Source organism: Hemiscyllium ocellatum, chromosome 27 (assembly GCF_020745735.1).
Source record: "Hemiscyllium ocellatum isolate sHemOce1 chromosome 27, sHemOce1.pat.X.cur, whole genome shotgun sequence".
In the NCBI taxonomy this organism is placed as follows: Eukaryota; Metazoa; Chordata; class Chondrichthyes; order Orectolobiformes; family Hemiscylliidae; genus Hemiscyllium; species Hemiscyllium ocellatum.
The window spans coordinates 2,135,894-2,158,460 of record NC_083427.1 but is presented as its reverse complement, the minus strand read 5'-3'; the positions used below and the strand labels follow the sequence as shown (position 1 = coordinate 2,158,460).

The following is a 22,567-nucleotide window of genomic DNA, read 5'->3' as shown; positions in this document are numbered from 1 at the left end:
GAAGTTGAGAGTAAGTAGGATTACACACTGAAGTGATGCCGTGGAGCAGTCAAAATGGTTGAGAGCAAAAATCGATTCAATGCGATTTGCAATCAGCATCTGCTGGAGCTTCATTCACAAGCTTTCAATGAAATTAGATTTAATTACATTCAATAGTGGATGTCAGTTCACCTACAGGGAGAACAAGTGCAATAATTATGAGAAGAAATGTAGAAAAACATTTCGAATTCTAAACCATACGCAAAAAGGCAAAAACAGACGATTTATATGAAGTCGGGACATCTGGAATATGATCTGGAAACTACAAACAAAAGATCACGCCGAGGTTATAATTTTTAATGTTAATCTCTTGTATTTTAAATAAAGCACGCATATAAAATGTGTCATCAGTCAATTCTTTCAGGTTCGACATGCCCTCAAGTATGGAAAGAACACAGAGCAATTTAGACTAGTAAGAAAGACAAATGGAGAATAGATTCATGTTTTCAGAGAAAATTAAGTTCAGTTGCACAGGAGACAAATTATCTGGTGATTTAGCAAATCAAATGAGTACAAATAAAGTTAGATCATGGCCCCTGAGGGCAAATGTCAGGTTTGTTTTTCAGTTGATAAAGACAGATTAAGTTTGATTTCAAAACATCAGCAAATTAAAAGTTCCTGTTATTAGGCTGATTGAATTAATTTTCATTCTACAGCGTCATGCTGCCAGCAACATGAAATGGCCTCAATGAAAACAGTTGACAACGTGATCACTGGTTCAGTAATGCTGTGCCAACAATATGCTTCAGTGGTCAGTTAAAGGAAAACTGTAAAAGCACATCCTGCAGCATAGAACTACAAATTGTTGAGAATCAAATTTCGAAAATTTCTACAGGAAATCCCAGGATAATCTCTTTTCCAAGTTCTCGCAAAGCTGAAAGAATTAACTGATGACACATTATATATGTGTGCTTTATTTCAAATACAAAAGATTAAAATTAAAAATTATAATAAGGCTCTTGAATACCCCTTGAACACTTCCAAAAAAGACTATGAAACCTCCCCTATTTTAATCTGGTGCACGGTGAAATGAGGTTTTCACCTATTTCCTAAACAACCAACTGTCATGCAGGAATTCATTTGTTTTCTGGGTCAAAACATTTTAATCAATGTAAACAAAAACTAAACGTCTGTGGATACAGTAAATCAGAAAGAAAGGGAGGAATTGATGGAAAATCTCCGCGGGTCTGGCAGCATCTGTCGAAAGAAAGTACATTTGACAGTGTTGGTGCAGTAGCCTTTCTTCAGAACTTCTGCATTTGTATTTGTTTGATAGATTAAGGCAGTGTTTGAGACACAACGAGTTGGATATTCTGTTATTATTACATTAGTCATAGAGTCTGCATAGCACAGAATCACCAGAATGAAGTCGTGCTTAAAAACATCAAATGGATGCTGGCTAGTTGCAGTGATCATGGTGAATATCTATTCAAGATAAATTACTCGGAGAGGGTGAGATTAGTTCTGAGAGAAATGCAGTGAAACAAGATAACACTTGAGATGCATGACACCGAAGTGTTGAACTGGTACATCCTTCATCGTTATATAATGGTGAAAAGGATGATAATGGTCACAAAGTACAGAAGGATGGGAGATAATAGTATTACTTAGTGCTAACATATTAGAGAGTGATGTGAAAAACCATTTTCTTTTTTCAAATACAGGGTGTTGGAGATGTTGAAGTCGGCTACTCCAATTTGTGTGCATGTCAAGGGCCACTTTCATTTCAAGAAGGCATTCCAGGCTCTTGAATTTATCAGAATGTATTGTATACATGTAAGACCAGGACGGTTATGTTGAAGCTGACCAAAATCTTGGTGAGACCAGAGCTGAATTACTGCCTGCAGTACTGTTAGAAAACTGTATGAAGGATATTTCTGAACTGGAAGGAGTTTGGAGAAGATTAACCAGAAATGGAGAGCTCTCGATATGAACAGATACTATATGCATCCTGATTGCTTTCTTCACAACAGAAAAAGCAGATTATGAACGTGATTGAGGTGTAGTGACTATAAGTGGCATGGACAGGGTAGGTGTGAAAATGCTGTTTCCTTTAGTTGAGGGTTCAGTAAGCAAGGGACATGTTTGAAAATAAACGGAAAAGGAAGAGTTGGGAGGAAAAGTGGCAAATGGATTTCAATCCAAAAAAATGTGAGATGATGCATTTGGGCAAGAACAACTCTAGAGCGAAATATACAATGAACCTTGGGAAAGGTTGTTGGGCAGAGAAATCTGCGATCGCAGGTCCATTGTACACTGAAGGTTGATGCACAGGTGGATAGAGTGGTCAAGAAGGCTATAGTATGCTTGCCTTCATTGGACGGAGTATTGATTATAAGAGCTGGCAAGTCATGTTAAAAGTGCTCAAGACATTGATTCGGCTGCATTTAGAAACATGTGTGCAGTTCTGATCGCCAAGTTAGCAAAAGGATGTGTGCGCTTTGCAGAGGGTGCAGAGAAGTTTTACGAGGATGTTGCCTGGTATGGAAGGTGCATGCTATGAAGAAAGGTGGAGTAGGTCAGGTTCATTTTCATTTGAAAAAAGAGTTTGAGGAGGGACCTGATTGAGGTTTACAAAATCATGAAGGGTACAGACAGGGTGGATAGAGACAAGCTTTTTCCTAGGGTGAATGATTCAAGAACGAGAGGTGGTACTTTCAAGGTGAGAAGTGGAAAGTTTATGGGGGTTACACGCGGTAGGTACTTCACACAGAGGGTGGTGGGCGTTTGGAAGACTTTGCCAACAGAGGTAGGTGGGAGAGGCAGGCACGGTAGATTAATTCAAGATGCGCCTACACAAATGTATGAGTAGGTGGGGAGTAGACGGACACAGATGATAAGGAATTAGAAAGCAAATTTACATCGGCTCAGGCTTGCCGGATCCAAGGGTCTGTTCCTGCGCTGTAAATTTTCTTTGTTCATTTTTCTTTGGAGTGCGTGTTAGAATGAATTTTATGCAATATTTACTCGGGCAGTGGTGGGCTTCTGGAGTGCACTGCCTCGGAGTGTAGCAAAAGCGAGAAACATTATAATATTTAACTGTGAACGTGGATGACCACTTCAAGTATCATCACATTTAACACAAATGGCTGAAAGTAGGATCAGAGTAGTTTGGTCGGTGCAGACTCAAAGTCTTGAAGTTCCTCTTGTGTGTTCTGTGTATGTATTTCTCTACCATCAGGACAAACAAGCTTTCTGCATTGTGTGAAGGAGCCGGTGTTGGATGGAGGTGTACAAAGTTAAAAATCACACAAGATTAATTTATAGTCCAACAGGTACATTTGGAAATACCAGCTTTCAAAGCAATGCTCTTTCATAGGAGCAGCGGTCCAAAAGCTAATGCTTCCAAATAAACCTCTTGGGCTACAACCTGGTGTGGTGTAATTTTAAACCTTTCTGCTTCTATTCTGTAAAGTCATCAGCGAATCTTGTATTTTACATGTAAAGCCGCCTCTCATGTCCATGTTTTTTTCCCCATCTTTTCACAGTGATCTGTTACTGCTCCATCATTAAGAAATGGTTTCCCCATTCCTTCACGGAGATTTTGAATTATTTGAAACAATTATTTGTGAGCTTCTTTCCATCTATTCAGTTACCTTTATAACCACAGGTATCAATATATTTCACCGTGTCCAGCTTAGTACAAATAAATACAAACTATTTTCTTATTAACGTTGTCTGTCCTTTTATGAGTCGACACGAACTATTAAGCATTATTTGATTACTGACATATTTTTGTTCTTTAAGTCCACATTTCATCACGTGTGTTTGCATTTCTCTGCGCAAACGTCCTAATGAGGATATTTATTCAAAATGGCAGTTACGCACCCAAGTTCAGTATCATTCATTATAGAGGATAAGCTGTTTGCTTGAAATTTATATGCATTATTATGTGCCGCTTAACCGCATCTCAGCTATGAATGTAGTAGATTTGCTGAATGTCATTCTGCTGTAAAATGCATCATTACCTTAAGCACAGTTACAAATGTGCTGTATAGCATACTGAGAATAAACAGGATGACGAAAGTCATGATGGATAAGGTGCTGTTGGCATCTCCATCGACATTTTCTAGTTCGTCTTCTTCGATGCCATTGTCTCCTGGGTATTCCATTATGTCTGGGTTATCTGCAATTAATTGATGAATATTTACGCAAAATTAGTCACGTTGAGTAAAAATTTCAGGTCAAGTATATGTAATATCATGGCACTGGCAATCGTGAGATATTGAGCACATTTGTCATCAGACTGAGTGAATTCAAATGAAGGAATTAATGATCTACCATAGGACTGTCATCACAGAGTAGATTGCATAGTTGTCAGAACAAGCAAAAGAGGGCATAGAATAGCAAACATGGCTTTGTCAGAGACATCATGCCTATCATATTGTTTAGAATGTTTTGAAAGTGCAATAAAGTCTGTGGACAGCGAGAGTTTCGTTGACGTAACTTCTGCATGGATTGTAGCAAAGTTTTTGAAAGACTCCTTACTAGAGTTTGATTGAGATGGTTAAAGTACGTAGACTTGAGGGAAATTTGGCGTGCTCGTACAGAAACTGCCTCAGCAATAGGCCACAAAGTGCAATGGGAGAAGGCTGTTTAAATAATTGAAGGCTTGAGTGCAACGACACATCACAAGGATCAGGAGGAGGACCCTTATTGTTCGTTATATACATAAACAATTTAGACAAAAAAGTCGGGTGATATGAATCAAATGTGCAGAGGACACCGCGTTTGTTTGAATCGTCAATAGTGAAGATCCATGTGGGTTATTTGAAAATATAGTAAGATGTTGAAATGGGCAGATCTGCAGCAGATGGTAATTATCCCTGATAAGTGCGAGATGGTGCTCTTTGGAAGAAGAAATAAGACGAAGGAGTATCATGAGACACTTAGTTTCATCTGTCGTGGTATGGACTATAAGAAAGTAATGTTGGACTTGTACATGATGTTAGTCTGGCAAGAATTGGAATATGATGTGCAGTCCTGGTCACGTCACGACAGGAAGGATGTGATAGGACTAGAGGAGATCCACAGATGATTCACCAGGATGTGAACTGGACAGAGACATTGAGCTAAATGGAGACCCTAGATAGATATGGATCGTTATCGTTAAAGCAGAGAAGACTGAAGGGGCTATGATTAATGTGTATAAGATTATGAAAGGTATGGCAAGGTCAAATAGGGAGCACCAGTTCAAAACCAAAAGGGAGTAATTTTATGGGAAGGGACAGAGGGTTCAGGGTGAATTTAGCAGAAATACTTTAGTCACTCAGCGTGTGGTGTGTATCTGCAATGCACCACGTGGGAAGATAACGGATCTTGGAAACATTACAAACTTTGAAAAAAGAAATTGGATAAGTATTTCAAATATCGCAACATTCAAGGATATGGGAAAAGTGAAGGCAGTTGTGATTAGCGCACATTTAATGGTAGTTATGTTGGTGCAGATTCGAGGAGCAAAGGGTATTTTCTGTGCTATTATGGATATGTGAATCCATGTATCTTCAAAATGTATTAATGTTCCATAAAAATGTGCTTTTCACGTTCGGGGGAAAATGCTTTATGAGGCTGACAACAGCATTGGGTGATCAACAACTAATATCTTGCGTCTTCATACCAATAACAATTAAATAAAATCAATCTAAAAGAAATACATTTTACACTGTTCTGTCCACAAAAGTCAAAGGCATGAAATGGCTAACTGAATGCGGAATCAGATGCTAATTTTATATTAAAGATTACATGAAAAAGGCAACACAAGGGGATAGGAGAGATGACGTCAATTCTCGTTTAAAGATTTAAGGCCTGTTCAGTACAGCGTACTATATATGTTTCTCAATCCAGAAGTACCACAGTATGCTCTGTCACTTGATATTTGCATAACTCCTTGTGATGTTTTACAATTTTCTATGTGTTCCGTGAGTTTACACGTGTGGATAAATATTGTTTCTCTTCCTCTTGCGATTTCAAGCCAGGGACTCAAAAAGATAACGCACATGGACTCACTTTGTTACCTAGTCAAAAGAGAAATCACGTCACATGACTCATTTTTCCTGTTTAGAATCATGACTTCATTGCTGTAATTAATTCACATGACTGCAGCTGGCTTTCAACTTTATCCAAAATGATACATTTTAATTACAAACCATATCCCAATGTCAAAGTTCCATTGACTGGTTTGAAGAAACATACATAGGCAATAAGTTACGGTCAAGCTTGAATGAAACCTTGCAGAACATAGAAACATACAAAATTACTGCACGTTATAGCACCTCAGGTGCACATCCAAACTGGATGCAATTAACTTGAGGAGTTCTGTCTCAACCACCAAACCAGGATACCAGACAGCCCCGAACATCTGGGAAAAATGTTTTTCTTTCCCTTGCTTCCCCTGTCGTACTTAGGGGTACTCATTGGTTGAATACGGTCAGTTACCGTTTTCTAATTAGAGAATGCGGCTACAACGAACTTACTTTAACCGTCTCTCCTGCAGTAATGTAACTCCCTCTGGATTCACAGCAATAATAACACGACTTCGCTGCCCATGCCATATAAACGCCTCATTGTTTCGTACTGTTCAATTTAGTTGAACTCAGGCATCTCTCTTTTAAGGTAAACAACAATGGTACCTTCACTGAAAAGTCCTCATAGCATTCTGGTTGTACTTGTTGTGCTCTCCCCGGAACAGCTTTGCCTTTCCAGGGATATGGTTGCTTGAACTCGATACAAAACTGCTGAAATGATTTTTCAAGCAGCCCAAATATTTCCAGGATTGCACCTATTTTGTATTATACATTTCATCAAAACTAGGAAAACGCCGCAATAGTTTACGCATGCATTTTTTTCTAACCAGTTCATCTCCTGTTCTTCAGCAAACACGGACCTCTGGACATAAAATCCAAACTCTCTAACGTCCTCTGCACGTCATAAATTCTCACTGACAGACTAAATTCAAATTATCACATTTCAACGACCGAATTGAACCATTAATGTAAAGCTGCCTTCGACAGCCGATATCAATCGTATAAATCACACCATCAACTTTGTATCATCAGCGAAATCCAGCCCACATCTTACGCATTAAATTCTAAATCGTTAAATCACACCTAAAATTTCGAGGGATACAATACTAAGTCGTGTCAGAAAGTACTGGAGATGGTCAACAAGAAAGGCAGTCTGCACTTTTAAATTTGTCTTCCTGCCGTGAACTAGTTTTGCGTCCAAACTTGTCACATTCTCTGGTATTCCATTGGTTCTGTCTTTCTGAACAATCTTCCACTTTGGACCTCGGCAAATTCCTCACCATATCCATTTAGGCTGTAAACACATTACTATCCCCATGAATCCCCTTGTTCTTTTCGCCCCAAGAAAAAAATCAATTGACTTCGTAAGATACGATGTTCACTTCATAAATTCATACCGACTTTTCCTGATTAGTCCATTCCTATCTTGGTAGCATACCATCTGATCTCTAATTACTGGTTCTTGTAAATTTCACTGCACGGAGTACAGACTAACTGGCCAAAACGTATATGGTCTATTATCAAAGCATTTTCCAGGCTGAAACATTTGTCGACATATAATAACACGTCTCTGGTCCCTTACATGCATCTCGTTAGAACTGATAAATGATCCTTTCAGCATCTATTATTTCCTCACTGGCTTCTTTTTTACCACGAGATAATCATGCAATTTCATGGAGGTTTGTCTCTGTATTACATTCATTATCATTATTATTCTTTTCTAATATCTCACTGGACACTTTTTTAAACGACATTGTCTGCATTAACTCCCTTCTTCGTGATGAGAAAGCATTCTGTAAGAAATAGTGACGATGCCCATGGCTCTTCAGCACAACAGTTTCATTATTCACCATCTTGCCTTAAAAAGCACAAAAAAAATTTAAGTTTTCCTTAAATTTCCATTGTTTTCATCCTCTCGTTGCTTTCCAAATTTTTTTTTTGCTTTAATTGCTTTGAATTCTGCGGTTTTAAGCTCTTGTTTCCATAGGAACATGGAAACATATGGACACGATCAGATAATTCAACCCCTTGTGACTGATTCACCATTCTCGATCATATCAGATCATCTACTTCGTGCTATTTTGCCATACATCCACATTGGCTCTGGTGTTATTCGTATCTACAAATCAATCGTAGACTCACATGCACATTCTGGATAAGTCTTTCATTATTTGGTTACCTGAGACTATTAGTCCAGTCTCTTCGAAATCATTTCATATGACAGTCTGACAATCTCATAAATCTGTTTTCCGGATATCCATTGCGATTCATTTGAAGGGAAGTGGGTCCTAACTTAAGTGAAAGTCGTAGATTGTGTCCTATATCTCGTTACAATATTTTCAAGATTATAAATTTGAAGCAAGGCAGACGTTCATATTCAAATTTGCTCACGATGGAAATTCTTAAAACATTGGCTTTCTTCATTGCTTACTCACCAATTTGATTTGGTTGGGTTTATTATTGTCATGTGCACCTCCGTACAGTGAAATGTGTTTTTCGCAATGCAGTACAGGCAGATCATACCATACAAAATGCATCGGGTCACAGACAGAGCGAACAAAAAACGTGACGGCTGCAGGTAAGGGATACAGGGAGCGATCAACACGAAATTTAAAATTTGATATTTCCATTCAGCAATCTAATAGCAGCAGGGAAGAAACTCCTCTTGAATGTATTCGTGGATGTGCACAAACTTCTATTTCATCTGTCCAATCAAAGATGATGCACGTAAATGTAGGAGGGGTGAGAGCGGTCTTTGATTATATGAGTTGCTTTCCCAAGGCAACGGGAAGTAAACATGGATGCAATGGTTAGAAGTTTGGTTTACGTTATACGCTGTGCTGTCTGCATGACTATTGTAATTTCTTGCCGTCATAGGGAAAGCAGTCGCCAAATCTCAGTATGATGAATACACATAGAAGATTGTCTATGGTGCATCTCTGAAAATTGGTCAGAGTCCTTTGGATATATCAAATTTCCTTAAAACTCCTGAGGAAGCAGTGATGCTGTCGTGCTTTCTTGAGCATTGAGACGATATGGCAGGACCAGACAGATTGTTGATGATTATCACTTCCAAAACTTGACGCTCTGCACCAACTCCACCTCAGCATTTTTGATGTAGACCAGGGCGTGCCATCAGCTTCACTTCCACAAGGCAAAGATGAACTCTTTCGTTTTATTGACTTTGAGAGTGAGATTATTGTCTCTACAGCATTCTTCTAATTACTCCATCACTTTCTTGCATTTGTTAGATTTCAATAACTATTCTAATCAGTTTTGCAAGATGCTTTTTAGCACCAACATTTGCCATTCGCTTGGCTTTCCAAAGATATTCCTCTTCGAAGGTCGTCATGCCAGTCAGTGGAACCATGTACTTGATCCGTAATCTAATCCATCTGCTCTCTGCTTGCTCAGACATCAAACTGTCCATATCGGCTTGGAACCTCCTTACATTCTCATCACGACCCATAAAAATAAGTGCTACTCACAATGCTGGAAATCTAGTATTTTCTCCTTATAATGGTTGACACAGTTTGGGAGTAAATAGTGCATAAATGTTGGTCATTATAATAACTCACTAGAGCATTGCTGCAACTTAATTATTATTTGTGTATTCCATTGAGACTGACTTCATGTTTTCTTCAAATTGCTTAAATCTTAATTAATGCCAGTATAATATCCGGCATCAAGAAATCTTTAATTCACACCAGGTATAGTTAACATGGAGAAATCAGTGCTCATAATGTCTTCAGGCAGTGGGATTTCATATTCAAAATAATCATGATCGATGGAGTGCTGTACTTATCACAGAATGAACTATTTCAGAGAATGAATTAAAGGCTCACATCGAGGGTTTTAGCCTTTCACTGCACTGTCAGGTTGAACTGATCTACTCTGTATTCTCAGCAATATCTGAAACTGGCATCCATCTCAACTCAAAACAAATCATTTTTGATTTACTCATGTGCAATTAATAACAGGACTTCAGTGAGTTGTAGGAGTTCACATAAAATGACTGAGTAACAGACGATGAAAAATAATGAGTTCTGTTGGCAAGGAGATATTTCAGCACTGTGGATATCGATTGAGATCTTGAAAAGTAGATTGAAGGCAACACTGGAACTTTATTTGCAGTTCTGCCTGAACGAAAACTATTGCTCAAATCGCTGACATAGCATGTTCGCTTGTACAGTTCATCAACTAACCTGCATGTAAAGTCGCGGATCCCGCAATAAACGAGATTCTTTTTTAACATGAAGAGATACCACACACAAAAGCTTCGCAGTTTGTATTATCGTCAAATCAAACAAGATTATACATTTACAGATTCTACTTCAGCAGCAGCATCATTCTTCAATTCACAGGGAATGTCAAACATGGATAGGTAGGTTGACCTGAGTTATCTGCTCTAGATACTGACACCTCCAACACTATGGACTAGCGGGACACTATATGGCACTGTGTTTCTCCTATATAACGAAACAGCCACTGCACAAACAGATGCCACATACCGCATTAGAGTTATTTTCTCATTCAGAAGACGTCTATGGATACACAGAACAAACAATTGAAGTTCAGCTCTCCAAACACTAATCAAACAGGGGCAGTTGTCACCTCACATTGAACAGACCTAAAAACGCACAGATACGTCCGACAGCGTGGAAAGATGTCAAAATGAAGAGTAAAACAGAGTGTCACACGCAGATTTGCAATCTACTGAGAATAAGTATCTCATGTCATGAAATCGCGACATCTGCTGAATGTAAGAAGTGTCAAAACATTCAGATCAACGGGTCAGACACGTATGTTCACCAATGCAGGTTTCCTGAGCATGGCAACTCACATTGGTGTACACCTTCGTAAATGCAGAAGAACCTAAACAACTGGCAACCAACTACTCTATTGGTTTCAGTTTCTTGTGTGCAAAATGCTAGCATAAAATTTTAGATAAAAATAAAAAGAAACACTGAATCCTGTAAATCAGAAACAAAAGCACACGTTGCTCAGAAGGCTCGCAAATCTGTCAGAATCTGTGGATAGAAATCAGAGTTTACATTTCGGGTCGACTGATACTTCTAATTGGTACTAAAGAAGATCACTCGCACAAAATGTTTACTCTTACTTTTTTCTCTCCACAGACGCTGCCAGACCAACTGGTAATTGAAACATGGACTGTTTGGTGCACAGGTTGTAAACGGCTAATTCCAACAACGATATAATCAGCAAATGGATGTGTTTATTATCTAGCTGGAATTTAAATTTGTTTGTTATTATTCAGGGCCAGCGTGCCGATTCCACATGGATGAGGTTCTAAGCATGGTGTCTTGTGGCGATACAGTAATAATGCTGTGCGAGTGAGATTAGACATGCCTTATCGGAATATTTGGGAAGACTGGTTAAATGAAGTTAAGTGTCGCCAATCACGAAATTGAATGACTGAGTGTAATTCAATGAACACAGTGATGGTAATAAAAATCTGGAAGTAAAAGAGGCCAGAACCGCATGGGTGCAGAAATGTCAGTGAAAATAAATCGGAATGGGTCACTGAAACGATGATGGATGAGGATGTGGAGGAATTTAGACACGTCAGGAATAATTTTATAAGGGAAGCAGGAGTGGACATTATTGAATAGTTCAGTGGTGATGGATGATTGGGAACTCCTGCGAATTCATATGCCACGTAACTGATATTTGTGTAAATTTAAGACAATAGAGAGTGGAAAATATATAGCAGACGACCAGTGTTGTCAAAGGTCAGTGTGAAAGACATGATGTTGCTGAAAGCAGATTAAACCAGAAGAAATGCAGTCATCTTCTGGGTTCAGTGATCGGTTTAGAAAATCAGTTTACATGGAAGGTAAAGTCAGAAAAATAAACAACTGTCACCACAGGAAATGGCCAAAGACATCACTGATTCAGATGAGTGACGAGCCTGAGTAGTCACCATAATATAGGACTTTGATTTTGGACTCTGCACTTTTTTATTGTGTGTTCACGTCTTTGGATGCATTGGACATAAACACGGGAAAAAAAAAGCAGACGATTGTGAAAGAGAGTTGTGTGTTATTAGTGCCAAATTGGAATCTGAATTTGCATGATATGAGCAAGGGATTGGATGTAGCCTGTTCTGGATGAGGGCTCAAGCATAGATCGTCGTGGGGATGCAACACGAAAACTATAGACTAAAATTGGACATCACTGTAGTAGAAAACTTGGCAGGACTAGGGTAAATGAAGGTGAGGGCAAATTGGATGCCTGATTGTTGAACGAAACAAGTTGGCATCGCATCAACTTCAGTCATTTCATTTCAAATCTCGATATCCCATTAGCAATGGAGAACGAAAGAGTGCTGCCAAAAACGACTATGTTAATAGTGGCCAAGTCAGAGGGAACCCGAGCGAGTCTAAAGTTCTGCACGTTTAAACAAGCTGCAGTGCTGGTGTTTCAAAAACTGGATATCACAAACACTTCAATCAAGGTCTAAATCATCTTTCTGAAAGTTTGATGCATGTAAATAAAGAATAAGCAAGTCAAAGAGTTTTCATTCTGCATTTATTGCAATAATTGGAGCCACATACAGACTTAAGCACAGTTTGCTGTTCTTTCAGTAGCGGTGTGGAAAGTTCAAACGATCTTCTGAACGATTGTAATCACAGGACAAGCTTTTCCTGGAAATTCCGATTCTAACCTTAATTACCCTTTATCAACAGATTCAGTTTAGAATAGTGGGCATTTTGCTTTTCACGAAAGTGTTCACTGATCAAAAATGCGACTGCTGCATGCAATGAATTGAAAATGCATTAGTTTGGTTGTTTAAATAGTTATCGCCATAACAACGTTAAGCTATCTACGGAAAACAGTTCATCTATCCCTGCAAGTTATGTGCAAGATTTAACAATGTCGCTAAGTACGACTGAAACATTGACTGATGTCGGTTTACCACGAGACTTATTTATACTTCTGATTAATTCTCGGCTGAGCGATGGGTGCCCCACCAAGCAGGAATAAGTGATGTCACTGTTCCATTCCGCCGCTGTGACTCTCAACCTGCTGATCATGAAGTTGGAACCATTCCCCTTCTCACTATCCATGTGCGTCCGATACCCGGCATGCAAAAGCGTGTCATTGGCCATCCAGCCAATGTAAATGTCAGCTGGGTAAAAGCTGGTGCCGAGACACATCAGGGTCGCTGAATTCTCGGTGTCAATCTCGTCAGTCGATGGATGCAGGAGATAAATCTGAGGAGGACACATTTGACCATCTGCAAAGAGAGGATGATTGTTTAACTGAGACTGTCTTATGTCTGTGTCACAATTTCTTTGTTCGTTATGCATGTGGTAGATAAAATATTTCCTATCTGCAAGACTTTGCGAATATCTGTAAATGCTACAGCATTTCACGTCCCTTATTTTTCCTATGACCCAACCACCCACACTGCGCATATGTGAATATGACCCCTCCACCCAATCTGCACATCTTTTTACTCTGGAAAATAAACCCGACCAGCCGAAGTAAACCCACGCAGACATGGGGAGGATGGGAAAATTCCATACAGACGGTGCCTAACTTTTAATTGAATGGGGGTCTAGGCGCTGGGAGGCAGCAGTACAAACCAGTGACTCACCTCGCCAATGCTAACTTCTGACCATTTAATGTAACGCATTAATGATTTGACAGTTTATTTAATCTGACAATTTTATGAGTCAGGCTTATCTCATGGTAACATTAACTATTATTTATGGAAAGACACATAGATTCTGCCAGCCATGCTCAGTTTCTACTGAACATTTCTTTCTCATTTCAGATTTCTGAAATCAATTCAATTTTGATGTTATTGCAGTACTATTCCGTCTTACCAGTTGCCTTCTTGATAGAGGCTTTCACTGGTGTTGGTAATTGACTGTCTTCGACCAAGCAAACATATTCGACACCGCTATCCCACTCTGACGCCATGATTTTAAGTTTGCTCACAATGGTGAATTTACTTCCGTTCCAATCAGGATTTTCCGTCACGACTCCTTTAGTTCTCCCAGACCCGTTCTCTTGCCAGACAACATTAATATTTCCTAACTTGCTGTAAACGATTTTGCAAACAATGGTCGCTGTCTTTTGTGTCCAAATCTCTTCAAACGCAGGTTTCAGTACGTTGACAGAAATATCTGGCTGATGGCATTCATCTGGAATGAGAAAGGAATGCAGGTTTTCAGGCTGAAATATCGATATTAATTCCAAAATACTTCAGGAGATGGGGAATAATTTTACTTACTGTGATCTGTTATCTCTTCTATTTGAAAGTTTCGACTTGGTGAATTAGATGTTGTGCTCTCCTGTTCCTGTTGGTTGCATTCACTCTGACTGCTATGGATATGACTTCAGTAATATTTCCAACGTATTCTTGCACAATTTGGAAATAGCTCTGCCTTGGGTATACTGATACCTATTGTCTCCGTTTGAGTACTGCACACTTTCAACTGTTGCAGTTACGGATGCCAGAAGATAGTTGCTGCGACGTGGCCTTAATTCGACAGAATCCAATACCAGGCGAGCAAAAAACGCATCATCACTGTCTGCTTTATAAAAGCTAAAATTGCTTGCACTGTGGCCGACCAACCATTGGAGAAATTTACCTGGTATCAACTTGCATTTGATAGTTTGCACTTTTTAAACTGCGTTTGCTGTCCCGATTCGTCAGCAGAGCCTTTTAGTTATACAAAAGGATACTTACTGCATAATTCAAGTCCAATCAAGGGCACTATCAAACGTTTTTGTATACTTTTAATTAACTATGTTTGAAGAGTATGAAGTAAGGAAGTATAAAATTTTGTGCCTACATGTCTTTCACAGCTCAACTCAGATACTGGGAGTTGATAAAACTAACAGAATCAGTTATCAGAATCATGATAACATTAAAGGATGCATTAGACGGGAAAGCATGTTTTTAGATGTCTTCAAGCTAAATCGTCGGGTCTAAATACACTAGGAGTTACTTTATTTATGCATAACGGAAAATACCAATGAAAGATGCTTCTTGAATGTTCTGCTTGTGTCGTTACCATAAATATCAGTACCTTTATTATGTTCGCTAAACCAGTTATTTCTGAAAGTCCCAATACCTCTTGTGATGACTCATGTTCCGTGTCTCTAATGGACTAATTTTATTTTGTATGCATACTATAAAGTTTATGCAGTTCTTCAATTATGCCAGTGTCTCTGCGAGGTTGTTTGGGTGAAGAGGATATTGCTGAAATTACTCCCAAGTTGATTTATATTACTAGATCAGTGGTGCTGGAAGAGCACAGCAGTTCAGGCAGCATCCAATGTGCAGCGAAAACGTCGATTTCGCTGAACATTGGATGCTGTCTGAACTGTTGTGCTCTTCCAGCACCACTAATCCAGAATCTGGTTACGAGCATTTGCAGTCACTGCTTTTACCTACCTGATTAATATTACAGTCTCACAATCAAAGCTCTTAAGTCTAAATACCTGCTTGTCTCCAGCCATCCAGAGTTAATCTCTTCCACTAAATCTCCTTGCAACCAAGCAGACTGTTAACATTGATTTGTCGATTGACAACCTGAGCTCAGTCGCGGTATATTTTCAATTCGTGTTTGAATAATTGTGCCCCATTTAACATACAAGATCAGTTGCATCTGATGAGTCTTGGTGATTATTACTTCTTCAAAATCTTTCAGCAATAATAGATGGATGGTGAAGGGAATTGTGGGAAAACCGATCCGAATGAAATTAACCATCTCCTCGCATTACAAACAGAAATCAGAGTTTTAACAATGACTCATTCAAACAAACAATTTCAGAATATTTCGTTTATGGCTGAGATGATTTTAACAATGACACCTTTGCATCGAAGTTCTGAACTGAAAACTATCATATTTTCATGTGAATGTCTTCCATTACTGTGAAGAGGAAAATGGATTTTCATATTGATATGCAAACAGTATTGGTATGCAAGCTTCCTTGAGGAATCTCACATTGACTGATCAGTCTTTGTAAATCAGCAGAAGAAATGGAATATAGGCAACCCAGTCCACAGGAAATATGTAAGACTCGCATTTGCCCTTGCCCTTTGCAGGAGTGCAAATACGTTTATTTTCAGCAAGACTCCTCAGATGAAAAATAGCACAAAGGGATTGTATGGAAATCATACAAGTCTATTCCAGTCTAAGCTTCAAAGAATCATCAGCAGGCCGAAATCATCGCATAGGTGTCTCGATGCCTGCTAGTTTAGTGCATGGTAGCTCACCAAACGGAATTTGTCATGCTCAGTGTTTGTTACCACATCTAAGAGCAGTGTTTGCTCAGTGCAACTTTGCTCTTTCCATTTGTTGTATGTGACTTTCTGACATCCGTTTGTCAAATCAGTTGTCGTTCCACTGAAATCTATGCGCTAATTCTCGGCAAGTGCATGACCAGAAGTTTTTCACAGCCCGTTCATCCATTCCCTTGATCACAGACCCGTGTTGCAAAGATCAGTGATGCAAAGTTGAAGCATTGTGACTCGTTTTTTAAGAACATGAACCGGTTTTTGCCCGGCCCACATCACAGTCGGGTGCAAACCAGTACCTAAGCATACAATCGGAATTAAAGCCAATTCATTAGTCCATCTAACTTATTCTCATCAAGTACAAAATTATTTCTCAGTTCCTGCGACGTTCAGGGGAAGAGGACAGAAGAATATAATCTTTGATGTATACAAATTAATTCACGAGCTTTCGTCCTCCACGTCAGAAATGTTTGCATTTCTGTGTACCTTTGAGTTGATTGTCAGCAACCACTTAAGCTGGACTCAAAGGTGAAGCAGGGACTGAACCAAACAAGACATTGAATCATGGCGACCCAATCTCCCTCTCACCACCATTCAATGTTGTCAAAATAAAACACACCTTCAAGACATATTCGTGCAATGAAGCTCTTTTTCTTAGGATATATGTTTAGTTAACAACTTTTTCTCATCAACCTGTTCAGACAGGCTCAAGACAACACTCTGGAGCAGGTGGGAAGTAAACGTGCAACTCTTCGTCCAGTGCACAGACACTGCCAACGTGCCAAAAGAGGGCTCTATCCGTTCTTTGTATCAGCAGACTTGACACTGCCTGAGCCTACGTGTTTGTGGGATATTATTGTTTCTCCTGTCAACCCGTGTACAATGTATGAAAATTGTTTCATTTCAAGAGGTTTTGTGCATTTTAAAGTTGGTGGAAACTTGGAATGTTTGGTCATGGTTTCATGTTGCGTTGATATTTACCACAAAATGATAACTGTGGGAATGGTTGCTTACCTTTCGGATGGCTGATTTCCCTTTTCACGGTGGACTGTGAAGATGGATGAGAGGCAGTACAGGTGTATTTTGCTCCGCTCTTCCATTCCACTGCAGGTAAAACGAGGAGGCTCCGTGTGCTGTAGGTCAAGTTCTGTTCCAGAGCAGTGGGGAAAATGGTGATGTTTGTACTGACAGAAGCTCCGTCTTTCTCCCAGTTTACTCGTATTTCGTCAGGGTAGAATCCTCTTATCAAGCATGTGAGAGTAGCAGAGGTGCCGTTTTGAACCTCGTTTGGTGATGGAGGCAGGAGGCGGAGATGTGGCTTCTCTGGTTTGACTGTAACAGAATTACAATTTTAGAATTTCGTCGTTGATAAAATGACAGATATAAATGCATATCTTTGTTGACCAACCTCTTGCCATTCTTGTTCGTTTTGATACTGCGTTTGATGATTGATCGTGTTTTGCAGAGCATGTGTATTCCACCCCACTCTGCCACTCTTCCACGCTGGTCGTCAAGCGGCTGATGGTCAGACGTTGGTTTTCAATATCTGCTTCAGTTTTAATGCCTTCATTCCGCACCTTTCCATCCACCATCCAAGAGATGACAACCCCAGCTGAAACAGTGGAAAGCACTTCACAAACCAGAGTGGCATTTTTATTGATCCACATTTCTTCAACCAAAGGATCTCTTAGTAATACAGCAATCTCTGTTGGTGAGAAATCAGAGTTTCAAATTCTTTTCCATGTTCCATGTAACCAGGATTGCAACAAGAATGCCAAATCAGTGACAAGAGATGGGACGATAAATTGCGAATGTCTCTGTCACAGATGCAGCAATATAGAATTTGAAGTGCCATTGCTGGTTTTCACGTTTGTTGATTTGATTTATAATTTGTATAAGCCGGTTAAGTACAAAATAAACAAAAAGGAAAGCAAGAGACGCACTTTGTGGAATGAAAGAATTGATGTGGATCCATTTAGTAAGCAGGACAGAAATAAATAGAGAAATAATCAGCAGAGAAGAAAATGCAAACTCGTTCAAAATGCAAACTAATTATAAATGCAGATAAATATATGCAGTAAGACGGACGTAGGAACAGGGGGAAAGTGAGGCCTCCAGATGCTGGAGATCAGAGCTTAATAATGCGTTGCAGGAAAAGCGCAGCAAGTCAGGCAGCGTCAAAGGAGCAGGAGAATCGACGTTGCAGGCAGAAGCCCTTCTTCAGGAAGAAGGGTTTTTGCCCGAAACGTCGTTTCTCCTGCTCTTTTGATGCTGCATGACCTGCTGTGCTTTTCAAACAGCACATTTCTAAGACGGAGGAACAGGTGAACTCAGATTGCCAGATAGATATGCATAAAGGCATAAACTTTGAGAATGGGATCTGGAGATAACAGGCTGGAAATGACAGACAGAAAGAGCGGAAGATGGTCAGACAGTACCAAAGGAAAGAAGACAAAATGGAGGAATAAATACCAATATGCGTAAAGAAGAAGAGAAGCGTAAGCAGCTACGGTCAATGATGCATAAAGAATTATTAAAATCTGCAGAAACAGGAGCGTGAAAGAATAAATATTTTTGAGAAGGGGAGAAGCAGAGAAAGCGAGACATATAGAGAGATGACCAGTGAAGCGAAAGATCTAGTTACAGAATGAAAGTAATCAGAATAAGCAGAGCGACTCAAGCCAACAGACAGAGACGAAATGAGCCTGGCAGTAGTACAAGACCGTGAGATAGCAAGATAAAGATGGAGAGACAGAGAAAATTTACCACATCATGAGGGTTGATGAATTTTCAGCACATAATATCATTGAGATTATTATCCTTGATTACGTCATTGCATGTACTGTCCGAAAAAAAACATTTGTTTGTCTTTCTGGCGATCAATATCAGGAAGGTTTCAATGAAGCATATATTTGTATGCTTGTTGTATCCCATCCAAAAACAGATTTATGTCTCTGTTTCACCAGACTCCTGTCTCTCCCCTTAGCTTCTCTGAACAGCATCCTTCCAATTCATCTTTTCTAAAAATGCTTGGTTGCACATAGCAGCAGCAAACATTAAATCCTTAGCATGAGCAGTAAAATTACTCATTGTTGAAGTTGTTTCCTTTCGGATGCAGTCTCGGCATTGACAGAGTATTTTTTGATAGAAGAAAGTGACGGCTGCACATGTTGGAGATCAGAGTTGAGAGTGTGCGGTGCTGGAAAACTTCAGCAGGTCATTCAGAATCCGAGAAAGAGTTCCTGATGGAAACGTCGATTCTCCTGCTCCTCGATTGCTGCATCATTTGCTGTGCGTTTCCAACACCACACATTCCCAAAAGTATTTTTGATGCCCTGGATTGACTTGGTAAATTAATTAAAGCGTGGAACTACCTTGTTTTATAAAGAGAATTAATATCGAGAAAAAAAGGAACTTTGTTTAAAATCGTCAATCCTGGGGATTGCACAACATCTCTCATTCAGTTGCTTTCATCACAGTGTCAATATCACTGCCTCTTTTCCTCTGTCTTCTTCCAAGGTTTCTACTTATTGCCATCAGCTTTTGCGAGTGAGATAAAGACTTACACAGAGCAGAGAGAAATAATTTCAGATATTGTAAACAACTATAGATTTGTGAATAGCTGCTTTAGGTACCTGGGTCATTCCCAATCACTTTTGCTGTAACATTACTCTGGATTACAAATTGCCATTGACATCACGCAATGCAAGTATTTCAAGAATGCTTCATCCTCAGCAATACGACAACATAATTATGTTCCCTCTAGTCCAACACTTATTATGCAAGTGATTATCGTTATTAATATGAGTTTGAGAGATTGTTCAACTTTCTTACCGGCTGCTGAACGAATTTCCTTTCTCTGGTTACTGCTGGTTGCAGAATGTGAAACTTCACAACTGTACACAGAACCGCTGCTCCATTCCTGCAGGGATACTTTAAGCAAGCTTGTAGAGCTAAAGACATTGTTCGATGTTTTCAATGGCGATGTGGTTGTAAAGCCAGAATCTAAGGCATTTCCATTCTTCTGCCATTTCACCGCAATGTTTTCAGGATAGAATTTGTTGATGAGACAGACCAGCTGCAGAAATCCGTTTGCTCTCTGTTCGTCAGAGTAGAGGAGACTGATGACTGGTTGAGAAGGGTATGCTCCTAAAATTACAACATAAAAAATCTGACAGTCTTGTGTATAGATGATTAGAAAGTTTCTGTGCTGCCCTGTTGAATCGATTACTGTCCAATATTACAAAATGCAATCATTTTATTGTGTCATGGTATCATGTTGCGAAAATAAACTACTCTCAACGTTGGAATCATATCTAACCTTGAAGTGAGCTCCTAACTGGATAGACTGATAGTGTCCAAACAACAGAGAAAAAAAAAACATTCAGTAGAATTCATTCACGCTGACCTGGTTTCACGAATTTGAATTGTCCCATTTAGAGTCATAGAGTCATTGAGATGTACAAAATCTTCAGTCCAACTCGCCCATGCCAACCACATTGCTTAAATTAGTCTCTTCTCATTTTCCAGCAATTGGCCCATATCCCTCTAAACATTGTTATTCATGTCCCCGTTCAGATGCACTTTAACTATTGTAATTCTGCCAACATCCAAAGTTGTCAAAGTTGTCCTTTAGGTCCCTTTCATACCTTTTCCCACTTTGCTCAATCCGACCCCCTCTAGATTTGGACTACACCAACCCGGGGAAAAGACTTTGTCTATTTAAGTTCTCAATTTCCCTCACAATTTAATAAAATTCTATAAGGTCACACATCAGCCTCCGAGGAAATTGGCAACAACCTATTCTGTCTCTCCGATCGCTCGAACTCTTCAACCATGACAACATCCTTGTGAATCTTCCCTGAAGTCTTTCAAGTTTCACAACATTGGTCCCAAAGCAGGGAGACGAAAATTGCATACAACATTTCAAAGCGGCATAACGAATGTTCTGTGCAGCCGCAACATGCCGTCCCAACTCTTATACTTGGTGCACTGATCAACACAGGAAAGTATACCAAGCGCCTTCTTCATGTGCTTTACTTGGTCCAAATTCTACAAACAGTTTTTCCTACTGTGTGTTTCCAATCGCTTTTAAATGTTCTAACTGTACCGTTTCTACCACTTTCTCTGGCAGTTCATTCCATATTTACACCACGATCTCTGCGAAAAATCTGATCCTCAGGTTCTTTACAATCTTTTCCCTCTCACCTTAAACCTATCCCTTCTATATTTGATCTCCCCTACCCTAGGGAAAATGCTTTTGTTACTTTCCTGGTACAGGCTTCTCATGATGTTATCAATTGTTAATATTTGCCCCCGGACTTCCTTGTTAAGACCACCTGCTTTTATGTCTAACTTCCGCCTATCTTTGACTCTCAGCTTGTCTACTGTTCCAACATTATGTCATGAATTTGCACAGTCTTGAAAATGCATTCCTGGCTAATCATCACTTTCAACCTTTAGGGCATTAAACAATCTTCTAACTTGTATCTTAATCACAATCTAAGTACCTATCCCGGAACACCTGTCTGCTTTGTGGCCTATATTTTGCCATGTTAAGCCATCCCTCCATTTCATAATTCACTTAGTTGTCCTCAAGTTATCAATAGCTTCACTCATCTCTCGCTCTAAAAGTACCTCGAACTCACATCGTCTCAGAAATGTGCATACATGTACTGGCCTCTGGAGAATTCCTGATTTAAACTGTCCCAACACGAAAAAATGTACTTCCAGCCTACAAGAATCGAGGTTCTGTAATATTCCTACATAAATCTATTTTCTTCTCATCCCTTCTTTGTATTCTTTGTGCATTTGTTAAAGCATATCTTTCTATTTTAGAATTTAGCCATATCTCCAACGTTTAATGATTTATTGCCTATTGCTGTTATAAATTTCCTGATAACGAGGCAATTTCATCTTATATAATTGTCGTGTGGAAATTTTGAACAAGCTTTTCATTTTGGTGTCATTTTAATTTTGACAAGTCAACAGAAATTTGTTTGCACACCAGAGGCAAAAGGAATCTGGAGGCCTTACTGAACTAGAAATTCTACAGTTTAGAACATGGAAACATGGAAGTTAGGAACAGGAGGCGCCCATTCGGTCTTTTGAGCCTGCTCTGACATTCCCCATGATCCTGCTAATCTTTCAACTCAATAGCTTAATCCTGCTTTCTCCGCATAACATTTGAGCCTATCCATTCCAAGTGCAATATCATGGTGCC

General features: G+C 39.4%; 1 gene segment (V, D, J or C); it reads right to left on the bottom strand.

Moving 5' to 3' along the window:
* Positions 1-851: 851 nt before the first annotated feature.
* LOC132828620 (Ig heavy chain C region, membrane-bound form-like) overlaps positions 852-22,567 on the bottom strand; it is a 32,570-nt gene continuing 10,854 nt past the window's right edge. Inside the window, 7 exon segments of the C gene segment in view lie at positions 852-950; positions 4,008-4,165; positions 13,003-13,323; positions 13,919-14,239; positions 17,359-17,676; positions 17,753-18,049; positions 20,179-20,493. Coding sequence covers positions 852-950; positions 4,008-4,165; positions 13,003-13,323; positions 13,919-14,239; positions 17,359-17,676; positions 17,753-18,049; positions 20,179-20,493 — 1,829 coding nt within the window.